This window comes from Siniperca chuatsi, linkage group LG19 (assembly GCF_020085105.1).
Source record: "Siniperca chuatsi isolate FFG_IHB_CAS linkage group LG19, ASM2008510v1, whole genome shotgun sequence".
NCBI classification, from domain to species: Eukaryota; Metazoa; Chordata; class Actinopteri; order Centrarchiformes; family Sinipercidae; genus Siniperca; species Siniperca chuatsi.
The window spans coordinates 22035310-22056170 of NC_058060.1; the positions used below are offsets into that span (position 1 = coordinate 22035310).

General features: G+C 39.0%; 1 protein-coding gene across 2 annotated transcripts in view; it reads right to left on the reverse strand.

Annotated features, from left to right (window-relative positions):
* Positions 1 to 1050: 1050 nt before the first annotated feature.
* The window catches only part of LOC122866732 (cadherin-12-like), a 99637-nt gene continuing 79826 nt past the window's right edge, over positions 1051 to 20861 (reverse strand). For both annotated transcript variants that reach the window (XM_044176769.1, XM_044176770.1), the window contains 5 exons: positions 15425 to 15561; positions 11853 to 11974; positions 7576 to 7693; positions 5538 to 5789; positions 1051 to 2353 (listed from right to left, as the gene is read on the reverse strand). In XM_044176769.1, the coding sequence (XP_044032704.1) occupies positions 1842 to 2353; positions 5538 to 5789; positions 7576 to 7693; positions 11853 to 11974; positions 15425 to 15561 (1141 nt within the window). In that variant the 3' untranslated portion in view covers positions 1051 to 1841. The remainder of the gene's footprint in view (positions 2354 to 5537; positions 5790 to 7575; positions 7694 to 11852; positions 11975 to 15424; positions 15562 to 20861) is intronic.

The window sequence follows — 20861 nt, forward strand, 5'->3', positions numbered from 1 at the left end:
GATGCTAGCAGCTCTCTGAGGCTGTACTTTGGCACAGCATTGCTATGAGCTAAATGCTAGCATCAACATGTTAACACACTCAAGTGCATGTTAGCATGTTGATGTTTAGCAGGTAATGTTTACCATGGTCACCATTGTAGTTTAGCATGTTAACATGCTAAAATTTTCTAATTAGCACTAAACACATGATACAGGCTAATGGGCTACAAAAATATTTGACAAATTTAAATTTTGACCTGATGATTGGCTAGATGAAATGTGAGGGTATCGCAGAAATTATTACAACTCATCAGTGGAGAACCTGAATATCTGCACCAAAGTTCCTCACATTCCATCCAAAAGTTGTCAAGATAGCCCACCAAAGTCATTCAGGTGCACTGAACAATGAATGTATGTACCACACTTTGTGCCAAACCATCTGGTAGATGCTAAAATATTTAACTGGTTAATGAATACATTTGACCTGCTGCTGGTGCTACATGAAAAGTCAAAGGATCACCAGTGTCATTAGGATTCATCCTCTGGGCACCACGGATAAATTTAATGCCAATCCATCCATTTCACACAGAACCAAAAATGTCAATCTGCTGGTGGGACTAGAGGAAAAGTCAGGGATCACCAGAGTCAGTAGGTTTCAAATTCTTGGAACCATAAAGTCTTGAGATATTTTATTGTGGACCAAAGTAGGGGATGGACCGACCAACATTCCTAGCCCCACCATTAGAGTGGCTAAAAACAGCAGGAAAAGAAGGAACAGACAATTTAAAACTGATCTTTATTGAGATTTTATGTTGCCCAGAACCCAAAAATAGTGTTTCCTGCTTCAAGAAGACACATAGTTGCAACAGCTCTGTCCAGAAATATAGTTTTATGTTTCTACACTTCTACTTCATGTACCGATCAGCTCTAGAGTGCTATGGCCCATTCATACTACTCGCAGGCAGCGTCATCATATACAGTACAGTATTTTCTTTAATCTACTGATGGATTAACTTTAACTATTAATAGGTCAGACATAATGTGAGCCGAATAAGTAAACACAGAAAGAGATTTTGTCCAAGTGAGGTTTATTTAAGAAAACTGTGTTTATTACATGACTGAACTGCAGTATTTAGCCCTAATTTATTTTTTTACAACTCTAGTACAAGTCTATTCACAGGACCCACCTAACAGAAACATACATTTTCATGTGGGCCTTAATTAATTACAAAATTCCTCGAGTGTCTCCAAAAATAAAAAATACAGATTGATGACAGAGATAAATAGATAAATACACAAAAATCTAATCAAACTCAATCAGACAATAAATAAATAGAACAATAAATAACATTCAAAACATCTTTGGCCAAACTCGGGCCACTTCATTGTCCCCACAGAGTTAACATTGGTCTTGGTAGATGCCTCATCCAGTCAGAGCACAGTATATGCTGACAGAATCAGCTTAACCTATGGGGTTCTAAGGAACAACACTGGATATGTGGCATGAAATAGCAATTGAAAAACAATTATATTGAGGCACTTTTAAGGATGTTCTAGGAAATGACAACATTTCCGTGTGTATGTGCATTCCCGAAGAGGAAACAAAATGTAAGACAAGAAACAACATTCAATTGAAAGGTAACTGAATGGCTGCTTTGCTCATCTAATCATGTTACCATATGTTCCCTCGGTTTTTTTTTTACAATTTTGGGACTGAGCAAAAAGTACCACATAAAATAGAAAACGGTGAGCTGGAAAAAGGTGAAAACAGATAACATGGGAGGAAAACAATAGTAAAACATTGTGTTTTGCCGACCAAAAGAATGTTGTTACATATTTGCTTTTCGAGTCTGTGAATAACGTCAATGTGTGTTCTCCATGGTGGCTGAGTCTGGCTGAGTTTCTGACTGCTCCCCAAAAATCCCTGCCAGTGTCTTAAAGCGGGGCCCCCAGTCACTGAGGTAATCATAGTCCTCCTCAAGGTCTATGGCGAGGGACTCGATGGAGCTGAGCGACTCGGCCACAGAGCCGTTGCCCTCATAAGCGTACGTGGCCAGGGAGTCGTAGGGTGGGGCTGAGTTGTCTATATCGTGCTCTTTCAGACGCTGGTTGATGAAATCTCGGATATCAGCACTGTCCTGAGAGACAGGCGGCCTGGGACCTCTCTTCATCTCAGGTTTGACGTCCCTGCGGTACAGGTTCTCTTTGACAACCTTGGGATTACGAAGGGTCCCCATGTCAAATGCATGCGTATCCTCCTCCCCCCCTCCTTCGTCGTCATAGTGGATCACATTATCCCGGATGTCCTCTTTGGATGACATGAGGGTTTCCTTTTTCTTCTGCCGTCTCAAGCCCACGTAGAGGACTACGATAACTGGGGGAACAAATTGAGAGAATTGCATGTTAGACCACTGTCGTCACATCCACATTGCTGAGCCTTAAACACATTTCCTGTTAGGAAAAAATACATTGTATCAACCTACCCTAGTAAGTATGGTTTTGGTCATTTGTATGTCAAAAGATGTAAAGTGTTTAGGTTAAAACTGGGCTGAATTTGGTTGATGTTTTTTAGATGTTACATAATAAGACGCTAGCAGCATGGCTCTAGGGATGGCAACGTTGGTCTGTCTGCCTGTCGACCACTTTGGTCCAGACTAAAATATCTCAACAACCTTTGGATGGATTGCAATGAAATATTGTACAGACATTCAAGGTCCCCAGAGATGAATCCTAATGACTTTGGTGATCCACTGAATTTTCATTTGTCACCACCATGCACCACCAAAGCTTAGCATTTTTTATTTTTTTTTAATTGGATGGATTGCCATGAAATTTGTTGTATATGCATATGCATATCCCCCTGGGCATGAAATGTTTTTGGTGATTCCCTGAACTTTCACAAGCACGTCAATAGTTTAATTTTACAAATACTTTGGTTTATGGCCCCATATCTGCAAAACTTATGACATTCCCATCAGCCTCAGCTGCACTTTGTGTTCAGTTCTAATTAGCTAACATTAGCATGCTAACACTTTAAGCTGGTGAACATACAAATCAGTGTATTAGCATTGTCATTGTGAGCATGCTAGCATGCTGATCTTTACATTAAGCTCAAAGCACTGCTGTGTCTAAGTACAGACTCAGGAGCTGCTAGCATAGCTGTGTACTCTTAACCTTTTTAGACATTAGAGCTCAGTATTTTAGATGTCTGGTTTACATGTAACCCATGTTTTAGTAGCATTTAAATGGCGTAGTTAAAACCTGCTTCCCACTAAGATACAGTGAATCCATTGAAACTATGGTTATAAGTACCCTACACATGTTTTCATCCAAATTTGGCTCAGTTTCAACCTAAATGTCTAGACGTATTTTGACCTGCAAATCAATATCTGCTGGAAACTGAATTACTTGTGGCTTTTGCAGCATTACACAATAGACACAATAAACAATAGATAGCACAAGAAGTACTGTACTGTACTATAAAGACTGTTGGGTAAAAATGTACCGCCGAGAATATACCCAAAGCAACGGTTCACTGTTTCAGTATGCAAACCTTCAGAGGTTGCTTGAGGTTCTGTACGTTTTAGACACTGTAGTTCAGCTGTGTGATTTTCAACACGCAATGTTACAATACATTTTCTTCTCTCCCTTTCTCATGTCAGCGCAATATGTCTCCCTCTGTGTCGCTGTCTCTGTCTCCTCAGTGAAAAATGCAGTGAAATATGTGTTTTTCTACTGGGTTTTTAATATACAGTTGCTCATAGGAGGAAGAGCAATGGCCAGGATAAAACTGAAATCATTCATGTGAAAGAGTACAAGAAATACATTCAGATGGGGAAAAAAAGCCTTAAGTAGGTCTCTTCCTTTCATCCTTTCTGTCTCTCACTTCTTTTCTACCTCCATTCACTCCCAAGCGATTTTATCTACCTGTGTATGGTGTGCCAGCTCCCCCCAGTGGCAGCTACATAGACTTCCATAACAGTCTGTTATTATAGAACACACTGGTTGAACACAGCTTGTCACTGGGCGCAGCCAATCCACATCAGTTTGGAAGAAACAGCAATGCAGATGAAAGTGTCTGTGCTGGTCTGTTTAATTTACCTCATCATTTCTCCTCACAGTACAACTGGGTCATCCTGACAAATCCTGCACAGAAACTAAGTGGCTCTATGGAAATACTCTCAGTGTGAGTTCTGATTTTCTCTGCCACTTTCCTTCTCAGGGACAGCATGACAGTTTGGCATCAGCCTCAGCCTCAAGTCGAGCTTTGAAGACATTCTTCTCAGATGAATCGAACACACCGACACAGCTCTACAACACACCACTACATTTGAATGTGTGCTTTTATGTCCCCTTAAATATAAAACAATGAAACTCAAGCTGATATTTTACATGAATACATTCATGAAAGTAATGAAAAAGGATTTATGACGAGGCATAGTAATTTAACAGTGGATTCTTTGTTAGATAATATATTAGAAATGTAAATACATCTCAATTCAAAGGTCATGGCTACCCTTGACTTCCACTGTAAAATAGGAACTTCTTTAACAACCGACCATCCCATATTCATAATTCAGAAAATGATCCCATAAACCTACATTTACTTCCTGCTATGTAGATGAGTTTGGACATTAATAGCAGAGAATTAAGGAGGAGTTTTACAACCATGACCTTGTATGAAATGTAAAAGCTGTAGTCTGGGAAGCAGCCACAGAGCAGCAAGATTGGATTTAGTTTATAGAGCCAAGCGTCCCTCCCTCCAATCTTGAACGTCTCATTGAATGACCAAATTCATATGGGTTCTATAATTAACTGCGGACGCTCCTGGAGAGACGCCAGACCAAGTCTGATGGTCAGCTCAGCATGTTTGGACTGAGGTGTCGTCAAAAATGGCAAAAAAATTTAATAGATCTGATTTAGATGCATATTTGTATTTTAGGTGTTGAAGTCAGTGTCTTACAATAATGTCAAACTTTGACATTGTAAGCCAATCAAAGATTTTAAAGGTAAAAATACACCTGACCTGTCAATCTAAATCATGAAGTCTGGCCAAACCAGCAAATCTGCTGTGTCTCAGCAAACAAAAAAGGTTGATATTAGGACATTTCAGAAAGTTATTGAAGGTCATACATTTTCTACTAAACTTGAAAGATAGACCAAATCACTGACAATGGTTAAAACAACTGATTGTCATACTCTCCACCAATACCAACAACAAAGAAGAATATACATTTAGGCTTACTGAGATAAATAATAACAACAACAACACTAATAATAATAATATATAACATATAACAATATAATATATAACAATAATATCTGGTAGATAAAAGATGTATTTAAACTCTTAAAAATCCAATCCAAAAAACAGTTATCTTTCATACCCAGTTGGAGCTGCCAAAGTGTGAGATTACCTTGTGCCGATTTTAAGTGTGAAAGATCAGGGCTGTAGCACTACGGCAATACATAAAACAATTCCCTGTTTCCTTTAGGATTATCAATGATACTGTGCTAAAATGAAGAATGTTTACAAGCCAGAACACAACAGGTCTCACCTAACAGGATGATGATACATAGAAGAATGGCAATCAGAGCTCCTGTGCTCAGACCCACGGGGAGAAAGATGGCCTCTGCACTGCAAGTTAGCAGGGAACCATCTGATTCGCAGCCACATACACGGATGGTCAGGGTGCCTGTGCTGCTCTTGGGTGGGTAGCCATTATCTTCAATCACCACAGGAAGGAAGTAGATCTCCTGCAAACGGCGTCTAAAGCCACTCCGCTTCGTCACAATTCCAGCTGTGTTGTCTAGAAGAACGGGAAAAAAGGAGAAACTTTGCAATCAGTCATAAAAAACAAACAAAATCAAAAGAAATCTTCAAAACAGCCATTCATTTTTTTTTAAAGGGTATGTGGTCTTAGATTAAAGGAATCTTCTAACTTTGTATGGAAAGGCCTGAAGTAGTGCAGCAAGTGCTTATTCCTTGATCTATACAGGTTAGACAGTGTTCTGACCAAAGCAAAAGAAAATATTCCAGCATGTATAACCTCACATCAATCAGACAATCCTCTGAGCTACATTACATGTCTGGAGGTCCAAGTATGAGAAGACAGATAAAACTTTTCAAAGTGTAATAACTCACTATGTTTGATATCAAATCCTCCCTGAATGGGATGAGAAACTGGAATATATCAAAGAGTTGTCTTATCAGAGCTCTCGCCATTTTACACCACTTACTTTAAAAGCTGATAGAGCCTAACCACACCCAGTACATCATTCCCTGAAACACAGCACAGCGTTTTCTGTCTACCTGCAATGTGAGAACTATTGGGATGTGTTGTTATTTTGTTATCTCTTTGTGCAGGCAGCATCACTCCAGAGAAACAGCAGATTAGCAATGAGAGATAATAGATAAAAAAAAAAATAAAAGCACACAAAGGGAACAACTTGGGAAGACAGGCAGAGGTGTGAGGATGGCGAGTGAAATAGAGGTCGACAATGTATATGAGGGAGAGGGAACGTGTCTGGTTGGACCTGCCTGGTTCTTTCTGCTACAGCTAGACTGTCTGACCCCTGTCAAGCCAGGTTTGTTCCACTGACAAAGCCTGGCACTTTTTCTTGACAGGAGGTCAGGCATTTTAGCACACCTTGCATGTTGTGCACAACTGTGATTTTGTTTGTGCTCCCTCTCCTACTCTTGTTGAACCTGTCCGCAGTGCCTGTGGTGTTTGTATTTTCTGTCCCTGCCTATCAGATCTCACTCTGTATCTGGAGAGTGTGCATGCAGGGCCTCTGGCAGTCAGGAAACTGCAAGACAGTGTGTCCAAAAGGTAAAACTGGATCAGAGGTTCGGACCTGGGCTTGTCAAGGATGGTAAATGCATTCGTTTCCCTGGCCCCATCCTGCCATGTCCCACTTTTCATTACCCATCTTTCTGGTTAGACTTCAAAGGGTTCGGCCAGTGCACACTGCAGAGGGTCATATATGCCCTTATCATGAGACAACGTCTGACTACATGTGTTTAAGTTATTTTTAGCATTGAGCCATGCTACTCTGTTGTGGTTGTCCTAATTCCAAACCAACTGGTTGCATCTTGAGACTGGAGAGTAACTATTAAGATGTAATTAATAATGGTTCTATTTGTTAGATTATTTGCCCCCAAATTCAACTGTTACCATTAATATATACTATAAGTTGATTTTCTTACCACTATCAAGTACACTTTCAATATCATTTACAAATATTTTTAAAGCTGTTTGTGTAATGGCACAAATTACTTCTTTCTCTTCCATTAACAGTGATCAATTTACCATCTGCTTTCTTTGTAAGACACTAATTGATTGCAGGCACCATTTCCTTATCATTCATATTTCTAAATTGTGATCATTTGTCAGGTGCAACGAACAACTTTTCAATGATGAGAGTGATGTGGTTTCCATAGTATAGAAGATGAAGCTGCATAAATTGTGACAGTGTGTGTGACTAGGTGATATCTCCCCAGGCTATATCGTCAGAAATCAATCAGCTGTATCGCACTGCACTGATTTGCCATGTCACCAAACAGAGGTGTTGTCAAAATCAAAGAACACTTACTTCCAAAGTCCCGGATGGTGAAATTCCTGTTTTTTATGTCTTCCTTTGGTGATTTGAAAGAGAACTGTTGTCCAGCAGTTGGTAGATCCTGGTCTTTTGCACTGAATGTTTGAATCACCTGTTAAAAATGAAAATGAAAACAATGTTCTTTGATTATGAAAAGGAAGGCATTCTTAGTTTACTTAGGTTTCAATTGGCATTTACTTGTTTTATTTTAAACTTTAGGTTTTAGTTTAACTTTTCTAGTGGTCCTGCCTGTATGGGGTACATTGGTTGTAGACTAGTAATCCTTTCATCTACATACTGACAGAAAACGGCCTGTGGATTCGCACAGTTGGAAGGTTTTGTTTTGAATTGTTTTTTCAATGTCAAATGTTTATTTAAGTGTCGACTAGTCCTGAACTGACTGCATGTCAGACCTGTCAGTGCTCAAACAAGGCAGTGAATTGTTCTCTCTGTAGTTTTGGATACCCTTGCTGAACACTTGATTGACAACTTGTTGAAATTTCTGGATCACCTCAACGCATGGTGTGATGGATTAAGTTCATTCAAAACTGCTGGAGCTTGTTCAAGGGTCATGAAGAGAAACCAGTTGTTTTACAGTATATTATTACAGTACATCTCCTAAGAACACAGGGCCAATTCCAGTTGCTTTCACAAAACAACCCACAAGAAAACAAGAAACATCAACATCTACTCATACCTACTGCAGCACTTCAACAAACCGGATGACTTATATGTGAAAATGTGTAAAAGAAACAACACCTAGTCAGCCAGCCACTAACTTCTCTGTATTTCCACAGTGTTAGACACAGACTGCTGATTCAGCCGCCTCTGTACCAGACTGCTGATGGCTTTCTACATTCTTCTTTTCTCCAAATGTCTCAGAGCTTTGTCTGAAACCGGCTGTCCTGCCAGCCCAGCTGTGCTACCAGACTGCTCTTCCCCGCCCACAGGGCTTAACCTGCTGCAGACCTGATGCCTTGGCCCTGGAACCCCCACATGCAGGAGCCACTAATCAGGACAACAATGCCCTCCCTCTCTTTCCCCTCTCAGTATTTGAATAAAATTCCCACCAGGGGAGTAAATCTGACACCAGGTATCATGAGTGCTCTGTTTTGTTCCCCTCAGCAGCTGTACATGTCACACTATTGAATTCCAGCGACCAAATTAGCCTAGTGATGAATAAATCTAAAGCTGCAACTAACAGTTACTTTCACTTGCGTTTAATCTATTTTTGGCTAATATCAATCAAACATTACCAAAACCCAATGTAATGTCTCAAAATGCAGGATGACCCGGTGGAAGAGCAGTTAAGTTGCATACCATAATGCTGCAGTGTCCCTGGTTCGATTCCAGCTGTTTCAGCTATAATGAAAACTCATAATGAATATATTTCAACTCCAGTAAAATTAACAGCATTAGATTCTGGCCAGTCATATACTTCCACATAATGGCATTTCCTTCCTGCAGTTACAGAAAATCTCTGTATAAAACTTACATAATACAATCCAGTTTTGTTTGCACATTTTTTGTCAAGTTCTAGAATTGCTTAGTGATGTTTCTACGTAACACTATCTGTCTAATGATTTTTTAAAGGCAGTTTCAGAGGCAATAAGCAATACTGAATCAGTGAAAATATTGAATGTTAGTATATGACACCTGCAACATTCAGCATCAGTGCTAAGACATCAGTATTTGTCATCAGCTTTTAAAAGGAGTATGGTTTGTTTTATTTTCTAATTACACTAGTGATTAGAATCATGTAATCATGTAAATGCTCCTTTTCCTGGACTCAAGTGCTTTCCACCTCATCTCGATCATAAGTGGAGCTGTGGCTGCTGTAACTGCTTATTATTGGGTGCTATTGTATATGTTAAATGGCTTTATGTATTCTGCTCTTGCCGTCAGCTGCATTGTAAGTTAAGCTAGATAAGAGGTACAGCTAAATGCTGTAAATGTAAATGTAATTATTCTAGCATAACAAACTCATTCAGTAGGATAGTATTTCAATGTGGCATTATAAAAAGCAAAGGAAATACATTAAAGAGCAAAGGACACATTATAGCACTGGCTGTCCTAAGTATATCTAATACGTAGAACTCCACAGTAGTAAATATGCGTGTTTTATGATTCCTTTGTGGTTGCTTTTTCTCATTTCACACTTCACCAGTTGACCAGTCAGGACTCAGAGTACAGTGAATAATGAAATAAGGAAATATTCTACTGTATTATTTTGCCACAGCCCTGACCATTTTTATTTGCAAATCTCAGTTTATGGTCTTAGGCCACTCTCCTTCCTGCTCTTCCCACACATTTACGTGAAAACAGTCAGTTGCTTCTCTTGCTTGGCTACGTCCTGTTTACAGATTATTTTCCATGGGAAGTTGTGCCACAGCGTGAGGCACTCCAAAACAAGCGGTTTGTATGTTTTTCAGCAGTGAGAGTGCAGATAATCATCAAGAGAGACGTGTGATGGATTTTACAAGAGAGGATCTGCAATTCTTTATCATCCGCCAGCTGTGCGAACACCTGGTGGAATCATGCTGTGGAAACACTGAAAGAAAGTGTACATTCTGCACTAGAGGGCAAGGGAGGAGAGGAGAAGAATAGGAGGGAAAAGCAGAGACCAAAAGCAGGAGATTAAAGTAAGGAAGAGGAGAGAACAGGATTAGGCGAGAGGAGAGGGGAGAAAATGATGCCTTTTAAATACAGGGCACATATTGCTTGATTATTGCAGCTGATCTGAATATAAGGCTACAGCTGTCTAATCTTGTTTTCTGCCTTTTTTGACTTTGACTTTTTGTACTTTTTGCACTTTTCTAAATGTGCTAAAATATGGATTTCTCTGTACCTGGTCCACAATCTTTTATTTTATCCCCAGAAGAATTGCATTTTATGTAATGTATTGAAGGGTACAGGACAGAAGTTGTGCAAATAAATGTAAATACCTGTTGATCCCTAAATCCCCTGAAAACTTGCTTTCAAGTCTATTTCTCTATAACTTTAAATATTTATGAATACTGTAGGCAACAATTACAGTAAAAGTTTGGAAAAAACATCCTTAGTTATTATCTATTACGAGTTTAACACTCAGAAACTCAGCTAATCTGCTTCATCAGGACTGTGTGGATGTGGTTTGAGCAGATTTGATTGACAGTTCCTTATTAACATAAGCAAAAAAAACAAACAAACATAAAAACAGATTTTGATTCAAAAATTGCTAAATCCTGATTGGTGGATTTACATACATGACATCACAAATTGTGCGTTCATGTAGGATGCCATCGTAGTAAGCAGCTGATTGAAAGAAAAGGTTTTCAGGGCCTTTAAGAAAAATGCTTAATGGTTAGTTTTGCATTTGGGATTTGTGTTCAGCATCAAATTGGCCTCAACCCCCTATTCCAAGTGTCCTGACTTAATCTTGACGGCTGAAATCATGGCAAAAATCACAGCCAACTTCATGTAAGGAAGACAGTGATGCCTTCAAATGCAGGGCACAGACGTTGTTTTGATTGCAACAGGCCTGAGGACCGGAAAACATCCTCAATGTGATGAGGAGTCTACAGCAATTTGATAGACTGCCAAAGAAGCTGTTCCCTCAGAATGCTAACTGCATATAGATGCTAGTTAATGGGCTAATTTACAGGCACAGGTGGTTTACAATGCGCACAGGCAAATTCTCCACTGCATCTCAAATATATCATCTGAAATGTACTCTAGGTTGCTGATATGCAAAGTACTGCTGTGCTTTATGATTGCTTCTCCTGCTGAATCGAACTCTATGACACAATCAGTTCAAGATTTAGATTCATACTCTGTGCTGAAGAGTTCTCTGCAAACTCCCTTGAAATAAAAGGTTTTATTCAAGTGACCTTGAGTAAAACACTGGAATCCAAGCCTCTGTAAGGTTATCAATGTGAGAACTAAATGTGTGTATTTATTACAGCAATATGGTGCTCCAAAAAGCAGAAAAATACCACTAAAATGTATCTCCACACTTAGTGTTTATTTCTGCCTAAGTGAAAACAATTACTTTTTGCTAGTGCTTATATAAATCCACACCTTTCAGATTCAATTTAACAATTTAACAATTAGATAGTTTTCAACAACTACCTTGAAGCCATATCAGCTCCATGGGTGGACAAACACTCCAATCAACAGTTGTCACCTCACTTCAAATCAACCTTAACACTAGAGAATGTGCTGTGTTCAATGCCAAGAGCACATGACGTGTGCACAGAAAGAGGCAGGGAAGAGAGTAAATGTGAACGTACCTGTCCCACTTTGCCATTTTCACACACAAAGGTCTCATAAGGACTGGCGAGTTCAGGTGGGAACTCGTTAATGTCCAACACGTGGACAGTGACGGCCACCCGACTGGTCAGAACTGGACTATCTGGAGAACACAAAACAACATAGAAGTGTTTAAAAAAAAAAAAAATGTGCGCCCAGGACTAGAAAGTGTTACATGAATACAGAAAAAAAATACAGTATAGAGGGGTTTTTTTCACAGCACTGACATCATGTGGATATCTAAAGTACTACCATCATATGATGAGCCAAAGCATAAAGGTTTATCACTGTTGCAGTAGGATGGCCAAGTGGTTAAAGAGGCTGTCATGCCCGAGTATCCACTCAGAGTGTCCTTGAGCAGATGCTAAACCTAGCTGCTCGCCCACTGTTGGTCGCTCTGGTTAAATGCGCCTGCTAGAAAACCAGGAACATGTTGATGCATAACTTGCACCCGGACGCTGCTGTTTTCTGACGCTTTTGATTGATGATGAAAAGGAGAATTAAATAAAAACACAGTAAATGCATCCCATGCGCTGCCTACAAATAAAGCATGTCTCACATTATGGAATATGGCTCTATAGAGAGAATATTTTCTTTCCAAGCTTCTTTTTTCCCCTCCTCAGGTTCTGTTATGGGTTTTAGCCATAAGATGTTCAGCCCATATTAATTATAGTGTGAAAGCCCCCTTGAGAGGGACTAACTTGAATCCAGGGTTGTTTGTTACAGTGTTGTTTCTTCACTGCAGGGGTACAATGGGGAAATGTTCTTTTTGTGTGAAAGCCCAGGTAAGGTAAACTTTATGGAATTGATGTGGGAATAGGCTTTGCTCTGCAGTGGGGGGCTTAGTGTGCACTTGTTTGTGTGAGTACAAGTGCTAGGGTGCGTAGGTTTGTGTGTAGGTGGGTGGTTTAAAAGAATGCGGGGGTTTGGGGCTCTGTAAAGTTGTGTCAAGGGGATTGAAGACGCAGCTACAGCTCAGTTAGTAACCTGTCTCTGACCTTGATGGAAAAAGCAATCTTCCCACCGAGGTAAAAATGACACCAAGCATGGGATTTGCTGCTTTGCACTGACTGAACTACTAACAATGATGCTCACCCAGCAAAAATACTGATATTTTCTGTCATCGAGGTCCTGAATTCTTTGGCCTCTAAAAAAGTTTGAACAACTTCAAATCTTCTAGATCAATGAAAATGTGTTACAGTCCCAGTCTTCTGAATACAAGAGTTGTTTCCTCATCTCAAAAACTCATCTCCATAACTGTTGACTGACTCTAAGTATGTCATCAGTGATATATCTTATAGCCCACTAGATGGAGCAATGGTATAGTGGTTATATTCAAATCTGACTAGTGTCAGCATTTCAGCCCAATAACAAATGCTCTATTTAGTTTATTGAAACAGAATCCTGTATGCTACAGAATGCTTGGTTGGTCAGCCATAAAGTTGCCTGCTTTATACTGCTTTTCTACTGGATATTACTTTTTTAATTAAGCTCATTTTAATAAAAAAAAAAAAACCTCCATCTTTGCAAGCAATCAACCACAAATCTATAAATGTTGCTGCAAAACAGAGATTGAAGGATTCCTTGTGGATAGCAATCTTTTAAAAGTGCAGCTGCGGACAGAATAAGTAAGCTAACTCACTACACAAAACTCCATGTTACGTGTGAAAAAAACACTGAATTGCTCCAAATAGATAGAAAGTGTGCTTCCTTATTGCCTCCTGCCAAGGTTATTATTGCATTTAATAGATCTTCCCCTCTCTTTGACTCCTAAAAATTGCCACTGGGCTTAAATGCCAAAAACCAAATCGTTAATCTAGCTCCAGCTCTCTCATTTAGCATGCCTCCTGCTGTATACTGTGTCTCAGGAGAGCAGCAGACACTGCTCTCGTTTTGCTGCATGACTGCAGTGTCTAGCAATGACCGGACAAATCTCAGAGGCTTTGTGAAGTGAAAAGTCTCCAATACAGGTGCTGTGCTAATCATTGCAGAATAAAGGCACCTTTATTCAAGGAAAATGTCACCCAACAACTCATGTTTTCCTCAGAATCTTTGTATTGTGGAATAAAAGGTGTGGGTGGATGTCAGATGTTAGAAAGCATTTGCAGCAAGGACACACTGCAGATGTAGATGGGTCAAATACGGAGGTCTGCAATAACTTACTGTTTATTGAAAACTGAGCCTGCTCAAGACTGTAGAAAAGTTAGGAAAAAAATGTCTGTGCATGACCTCTGCATTAATTCTATGGGCACTGAAGGTATCATGCTTAAGAATTTATTGCTGTTCTTTGTAGTTTAAAACCCGAATAACAAACAGAAAACACCCCAACCATGATAATAGAATGCATCGCAGAGGAGGCATAACAGCTATCCAATACCCAGAACACAAAGTTCTGCCAAATCTGCCAAGGTCAAAAACAGATTTGAACTCACAAGTTGGGACACAAACTCTGGGGTGCTGGGCTTATCTTTATCTCTACTGCACCAGTGCAACCATTATTTTTTCAACACTGGTTCTTGATGTGAATTTTTTTCTTTTCTCCCATGGTGAAAATAGTCTCTAGAGGAAAATCGGTACTCCGAGAGGGGACAGGACAGGATCAGAGGCTGACTTGGGAAAAGGTGATAAGAAAGGAGTGAATCGCAGGTGGGCGAGGGCAAGATGTGCAGAAATACTGCTTGATTCCTGCATCAAGAATGATAGACTGAACATGTAACGCCCTTGTAAAACTCTCATCTTCCTCCTACTCCCTCCTCCTTCCTCCCTCCACCCTAAATCCTTTCAGTCTACCTCATACTCCAGTTCCTTGACACTTATGCACAAAAGCCATACAAAGAATCACACACACACACACATTGAAAACAGAATTAGCATGTCACTGCCATGACCTTGAGAGGAAGTGAGTAATATCAGTTTCCAAGGCGACAATGACTCAAGTTTTAACAGCCCATATTTCACAGTCTGTCCTAATGAATATACAGCGTGGATAATTTTGATTGAGCACCAGCCTGCCTCTGGGATAATGACTTTGACGGTTCTTAGCAGATTTGATGACTTGATGACGATGGATTTGCTTATTTATCCGGAAATTTGCTCCACTTCCTTCATAAAAACATAATTAGCTTGATGACATGTCTTAAAGCCACAGCTCCGCATTAGTTCACTCTTTCTCAAGCTCGGCTCATGACATGCTGTGATGCGACTGCATCTGCTTGCAGTAAAACTCTAGAAGGTTCACATTTTACTGCGGTGTAAGTAAAAGTTGACTCTGGCAAGAAAAGCTCCGTTCCAATGCCAATGTCATCAAACGTGTTAAAAAAGACAGTAAAAAATGAAAACAGAGTTGAGGCGAGTATGCTAGAGGAGACATTGTCCTGAAGATACATCCCTCTGGGAGAGCCATCATGGTTTATAGTAACCTATAAACCTTTCCAGCAAAATGGGATTGAGTATTGACTTGAGTAAAAGCGTGTTAAATCCTTCACACAGATTATGGCGGGGGAAGGACAACGTCACCTGCATGAATCACGATCGATCTTGTTGTCATACTTACTAAGTTTGGTTGCCACGATGGAGATATTGTGCTGGACGATGCTCTCTCTGTCAAGGAGTTCGTTTGTGGAAATCGTTCCCTCCACTGGATCAATGTCAAAGTAGCTGTCCAAGTCACTCTTCCAGTCAATGGAATACCTGAAAGAAAATGTTTGTTTAATGGCATCCATTTCCAGCACAAACCAGAGAGTTAAACCACAGTGATTTTCCCTCTGGGCTCATGTATATGAGTTAGGTGTAATATAATGTTGGCGTAGCCTTCATTACTCATTCTGAATGGTCATTCCAGAAAATGTGCTGAGGATCGCATATACATTCCAATCTAGTAAAGGGGCACATGTACTTTGGCCATGCTGAGCAAACGGTTTTCTTGGGAACATAAATGAATTTTAGGCACTGTTGAAACCGTATCAATCTCTCACGGCTGATGAACAACAAAGGCATAAAATGTTGGTTTGGTGTCTGAGAACAGAGGGTACAGCGTCCTCTCTGAGAAATACATCTTTGGTCTTGCCCAGTCGCTCTGAATGCAAACTGTGAAATACAAAAGAGATCTGAAACCAAACCGCATGCCACTGACAGCGCCATTCATCATGCCATGCTATTTGATCTTAAAAGGCTACTTTTCATTAAGAATTTTGTGATTGTCAGTGGAGTTCCCACAGGAGAAAATATATTGCTGTCTTTTATTCCCCTTCACAAGGAGGTCAGAGGTTGGGGGTTCAGTGTCTTGCTCGCAGGCACAGGACAGATGCTAAATTTCTCATGGGCTTGAGCCTGTACTTTCCACATGAAGGACACCCTCTCTAGGCCACCATGCTGCCATATTTTCCCTTCTCATAGCAAGTTATTTGATCTTTAAAGGGTATTTCTCATTAATATTTATCATGCTTGTTTTTTACACTGTAGAGTCTCAAAGTGGACTTGACTCACTCATTAAGAGAAAGAGGCCTAGCGTACATTCAAACCCCCAAGTTTTTTACTGTAATGAGAATGATAACAAAACCCCTTCAGTAGAATTTTTTTTACAAGCTTTGGTTCCATCAAAGTTTCTGTTTCAGTTCTGATTTGTCCACGTCCTCTCTTTACTCTGTGTTGCGTGTAGCCTTGAAGTGAACATGATCATGTCAAAATAGTTTAGTGTGAGTCTCTTTGATAAATATTACAGCCAAACTCCCATCAAGAGTTCAAAAGATCAATGGTTTGCAATTTTTCCTCAGGCCAAAATGGGTTTTTTTTTGTGGGGGGGGTATTATTGCCGTCAAGCTGCTACTGAAGCATATGTTTCATTGTCAGTGTGGCCCGGTGGTTAGAGAGACCACCTCATAACCAGAATATTACAGATTATGAACATTTTGAAATTTCCTTGAGCGAGACAACAAACCCCCACCAGCGCACTTTCAATCTGCCAAGATAAATGGCAAAAAAAATTCAGAAACTACTTTTTTTTGTATTCATGTGAGATAGAAAACATAAAAAATGTTTTACTTATATTCGGTTCAATCTCTGAGTTATCTTAAAGGAGAACAGAGCTCATCAACAGCTCTGAGAAAGAAATCACAGATCTAGAGTGTACTTAAGCTCAACTCAGTACTGAGAACTGTCGATATGAAAATTAATTACAGTGTTATCTCCTACTTCAAACTGCATTAATGTTAACTCAGTCCAGCGAACATTACACACAACAGACAAGGTGATTTAAGAAAAAGTAAAAGCACATTTGTGTTTATTTTCCACAGTCATTGATTTTTAGAGTTTATGGTTTTGCTGCAATAAACACTTTAAAGTTCACGACCAACGTAGCTCTTCAGTGTCTTGTGATTTGTGGTATTACCACAGATGCCAAAAGTTCAGTCTTTAAAACTCATTCTAACTTTAGGAAGCTCTTTAGAATCACCCAACAATGCAGTATTCATGACGCCCTTTTGTTTCCCCAGCTAGAGATAGCTCTGTACTATACTGCTAAATAAAAAAATCAGTTGAGTCTAAAGTCTAAAAGCATAATTCCCTATGCATGATGGGTCATTGGCTCTATTGTTTTGAAGTGATGAATGCAAGACTGCTCTCTGAAGGCACACAAATGAACAATGTCAGCTGTGGTACTGATGAATATTTAAAGTGCTAAAGACAAAGTGGAGATCCACAAAATTGAAGGCTATTGCTATTTGTGTTACGCTCGAGCGCTACATCTTCGTAGAACCATAACTACAAAGCAATGTGCCTGAGCAAAAGTAGCTACTATAAAAGATTTTAACAAAAGGGTTCTCATACATTTTTAAGAATGTACTTCTTTTGTCTTTGCCAATGACAGTCTATTGTTATCTACCACTCAGGTTTTATGGTAGAACACAGGATAGCATTTGTATGAGTGTTTGTATTTGTGTGGTAGAGGGTGCATAGCAAGACAGAGAGATTGAGAAAGAAACTGAATGACTTGCCTTGAGTATAAATCAGGAGATGAGTCAAGCATGTCAGAACTATAAAACTGAGCAGTGATGTTTGAATGTCCCACCTGATAATTACTAAGGAGAGACCAGCGGTCTACAGTAAATTGCCTTGTAAAATTATTTAGGGAGATTTTGTTATGTTATAAATTTTGTTTGATGAGGATTCATTTGTAAGTTCTAAGAAAAACAATCAAAGTGAAATAGAAATCTAAGGAATTTATTTTTAAAACAGTACAGAAAATTAATATTTAGTTTGTTTGCTTCTGTAGGGCTACACTGGCATACTACACTACTGCTTATATTTTTATCCACTGTCATATTCAATTTAGATTGTTACTGAACAATGTTTTCAATGTTTTATGTGCAGACTTTCTTTGTATGGTCCAAAAACCAGCTCTTTTTTCTAATCTCACCCAAAATTGTTAGATAGTGTGACGCTAGTTATCCTTAGCATTACTTAGCAATTACTGCAGTACAACTAATTCAGGATGTGGGCAAAAATAAAAGCATGGGGGCAGCTTCTTCTGTGTAACTTGGTCCATTTTAATTACCACCACAAAAGATCACAAATTAACATCACAAAAACGTAATACATCCACTTCACTTTCCTCTAAATTACGTCATGTCACTCTGTCAAGCCAAACAGCACTAACAATGTGCAATGTGTTATGTAGTTCCACATCTACACAAACTATTGAACATATATAATTACCATTAATGAAGTTATGTCAATCCACCCAATAAACATCAGTAAAATAATGTAATCTACGAAATAAATCTCCACAAAAATATCTAATTTTACAATAGCTTCAAAGAACTGCATCCAATTGCATGGAAACAGTTGGCCACTCTATTAAAAAAAAAAACATTTTTAAAAATGACAGCCAGTTATATAATTTGCAAGAACATAGAGTAGCTATAACCCAAATAATTTTAAGCCTTACTGGATGTCAAACAGGATAACCTATATATGCATGTTTCCTTAAAATGCTCAAAAAAAAGGTGCAGCAAGTTTTGTTAAATACTTAATCTCATTAAAACAGGTGCTCTGGAACTGTGAATCCAAAAGGTATGATGGAACAATAAATAAAATTGCATGACTAGTCAATTCCCTCTAAAATAAGTTGGGTTTTTTTTAGCCTAAAGCGCTGCAGTTTTAGGGACATCAGCTAAAATGAGGCTTTTTCTTTTTTTTCTTCTTTTCGACTGCATCTGTTAGCCGGGTGTGTGAACTGAATGGCTCTCCTCAACCATAAGTTACAGGGTAAAATATAATTTTTTATTCATTACATTGTAGAGAGTGAATATGCAAAAAATGCATGGCATAGAAATTGAACATAAGTTACATTACAATGTCCAGCTGCAAAACCAGTAGTCGAATACATTTCAAATGTAAGTTCAATTACGTTTGATCAGTCATTATCAAACTAAAGTCAGGTAATATGTGCACTCTAAAAAGGAGAGTTCAGATATCACTAATTTTCAGAGTGCAGACATCAGGTTCAGATATGCAAATACGGGGCCACTAATAAAATTATCATATTGTCTCTGTTGCATAACGTCGCCAACACGTCCTGAACTGCCAAGAGATGATGCTAGAAGGGTTTTACATGCCAATGTCAAATGTTCTACATAGATTGATTAGTCCTCAAACTGATAAGTAAAACTGACAATACTCTCAAGATTAAAGCCATGATGACATTAATGAATGGAGACTGGAGACAGTGATGAATGGATTAGAGTTCTAAAACCTTCAATCACTGGCTGCAGTATCACAGTACTTCTCCCTTTAGCTCTTTTATCTACATGGGAGTAACGAGGGATATTTGGTTCAGTAGTAAAGCCTCTCAAGATGAAGATGTGTGTTCAGATCCACGCCTGTTTCATTCACTAGAAGTATTAATTCCAGTGTAAGATTTAGTCATTCTGAATAATATAAAAAAAAATATTTACATAACTCTTCTTTAAATGGCAAGACTTGGGGTGGGTCACACTGACATGCGGTTTCTTTCTTTATTTTTATCCTGACCCCTATCTACAGTATATTATTCAAGTAGTGAAGTTTTACCAAACACTAACATGATCAGTTTGCCAGTAGTTTTTCAATCAAGTTAGGCCATGTCAGACCTGAATGGGTCTCTCTCCATCAGAATACTTAAGAAGAGAACAAAAAGTATGATTCATTTATGGATTATATTCAGTCCATGTCTTAAAATAACACTTAACATATAACATGTAAATGATTAAATTATTTGAATGATTAAATGGGAAAATGCAGAATTGGAAAGAGAAAGTTTTTTTCTCATTCAGTTTGTCCATGAAAGTCCATAGTAAAATGCAAGTACCTCAAAGCTCTGATTGATTCCAAACTTTCTATCAAGGCTCAGGTGAAAAAGGTTTACTGGGTCAAATTCAGTCTCTCAAATTTCAGGTTCATTCAAGATTTCATCTCAACAGAAGCGGCTGTACATGCATTGTTCGGTCGTTTCCCATTTCCCATATCACTCACTGTTTAACAACCTGTGCGCAGGCTAACACCACTACTCTGAAACCATTACAGTCTTTGGACGAACAAACTCTTAAAATCCTTGACAAGAAATCGGTACATTTTCATCATTGCCCATATTAAAAACATTTAACTTGCTGAGTTGGGAAAACTTGATTAAATATGTAGATGTTTGTCTCATGTACAAGATGATACATGGCTTGACTTCTCCTCCGCTCAGACAGTTTGTCAACAACAACAACTGCATATCAGTTCACAAGAGGTGCAGCGAGAGGCGGCTGCATTATCCCACTGAGAAAAGGTGCTTTTAGTCAGTCTGCCTTCTCTGTTAAAGCTGCACTAGAATGGAACTCTACCCCAGCAACTATTAGCGAACTGGACACCCGCAGTTTAGAGCTCATTTAAAGAAATGGTTTATTTAGCACTCAGCTCTGTCAGCACTAAAACTCAATTGCACCTTACTGTCCTAAGTCTGTCTGTGCTGT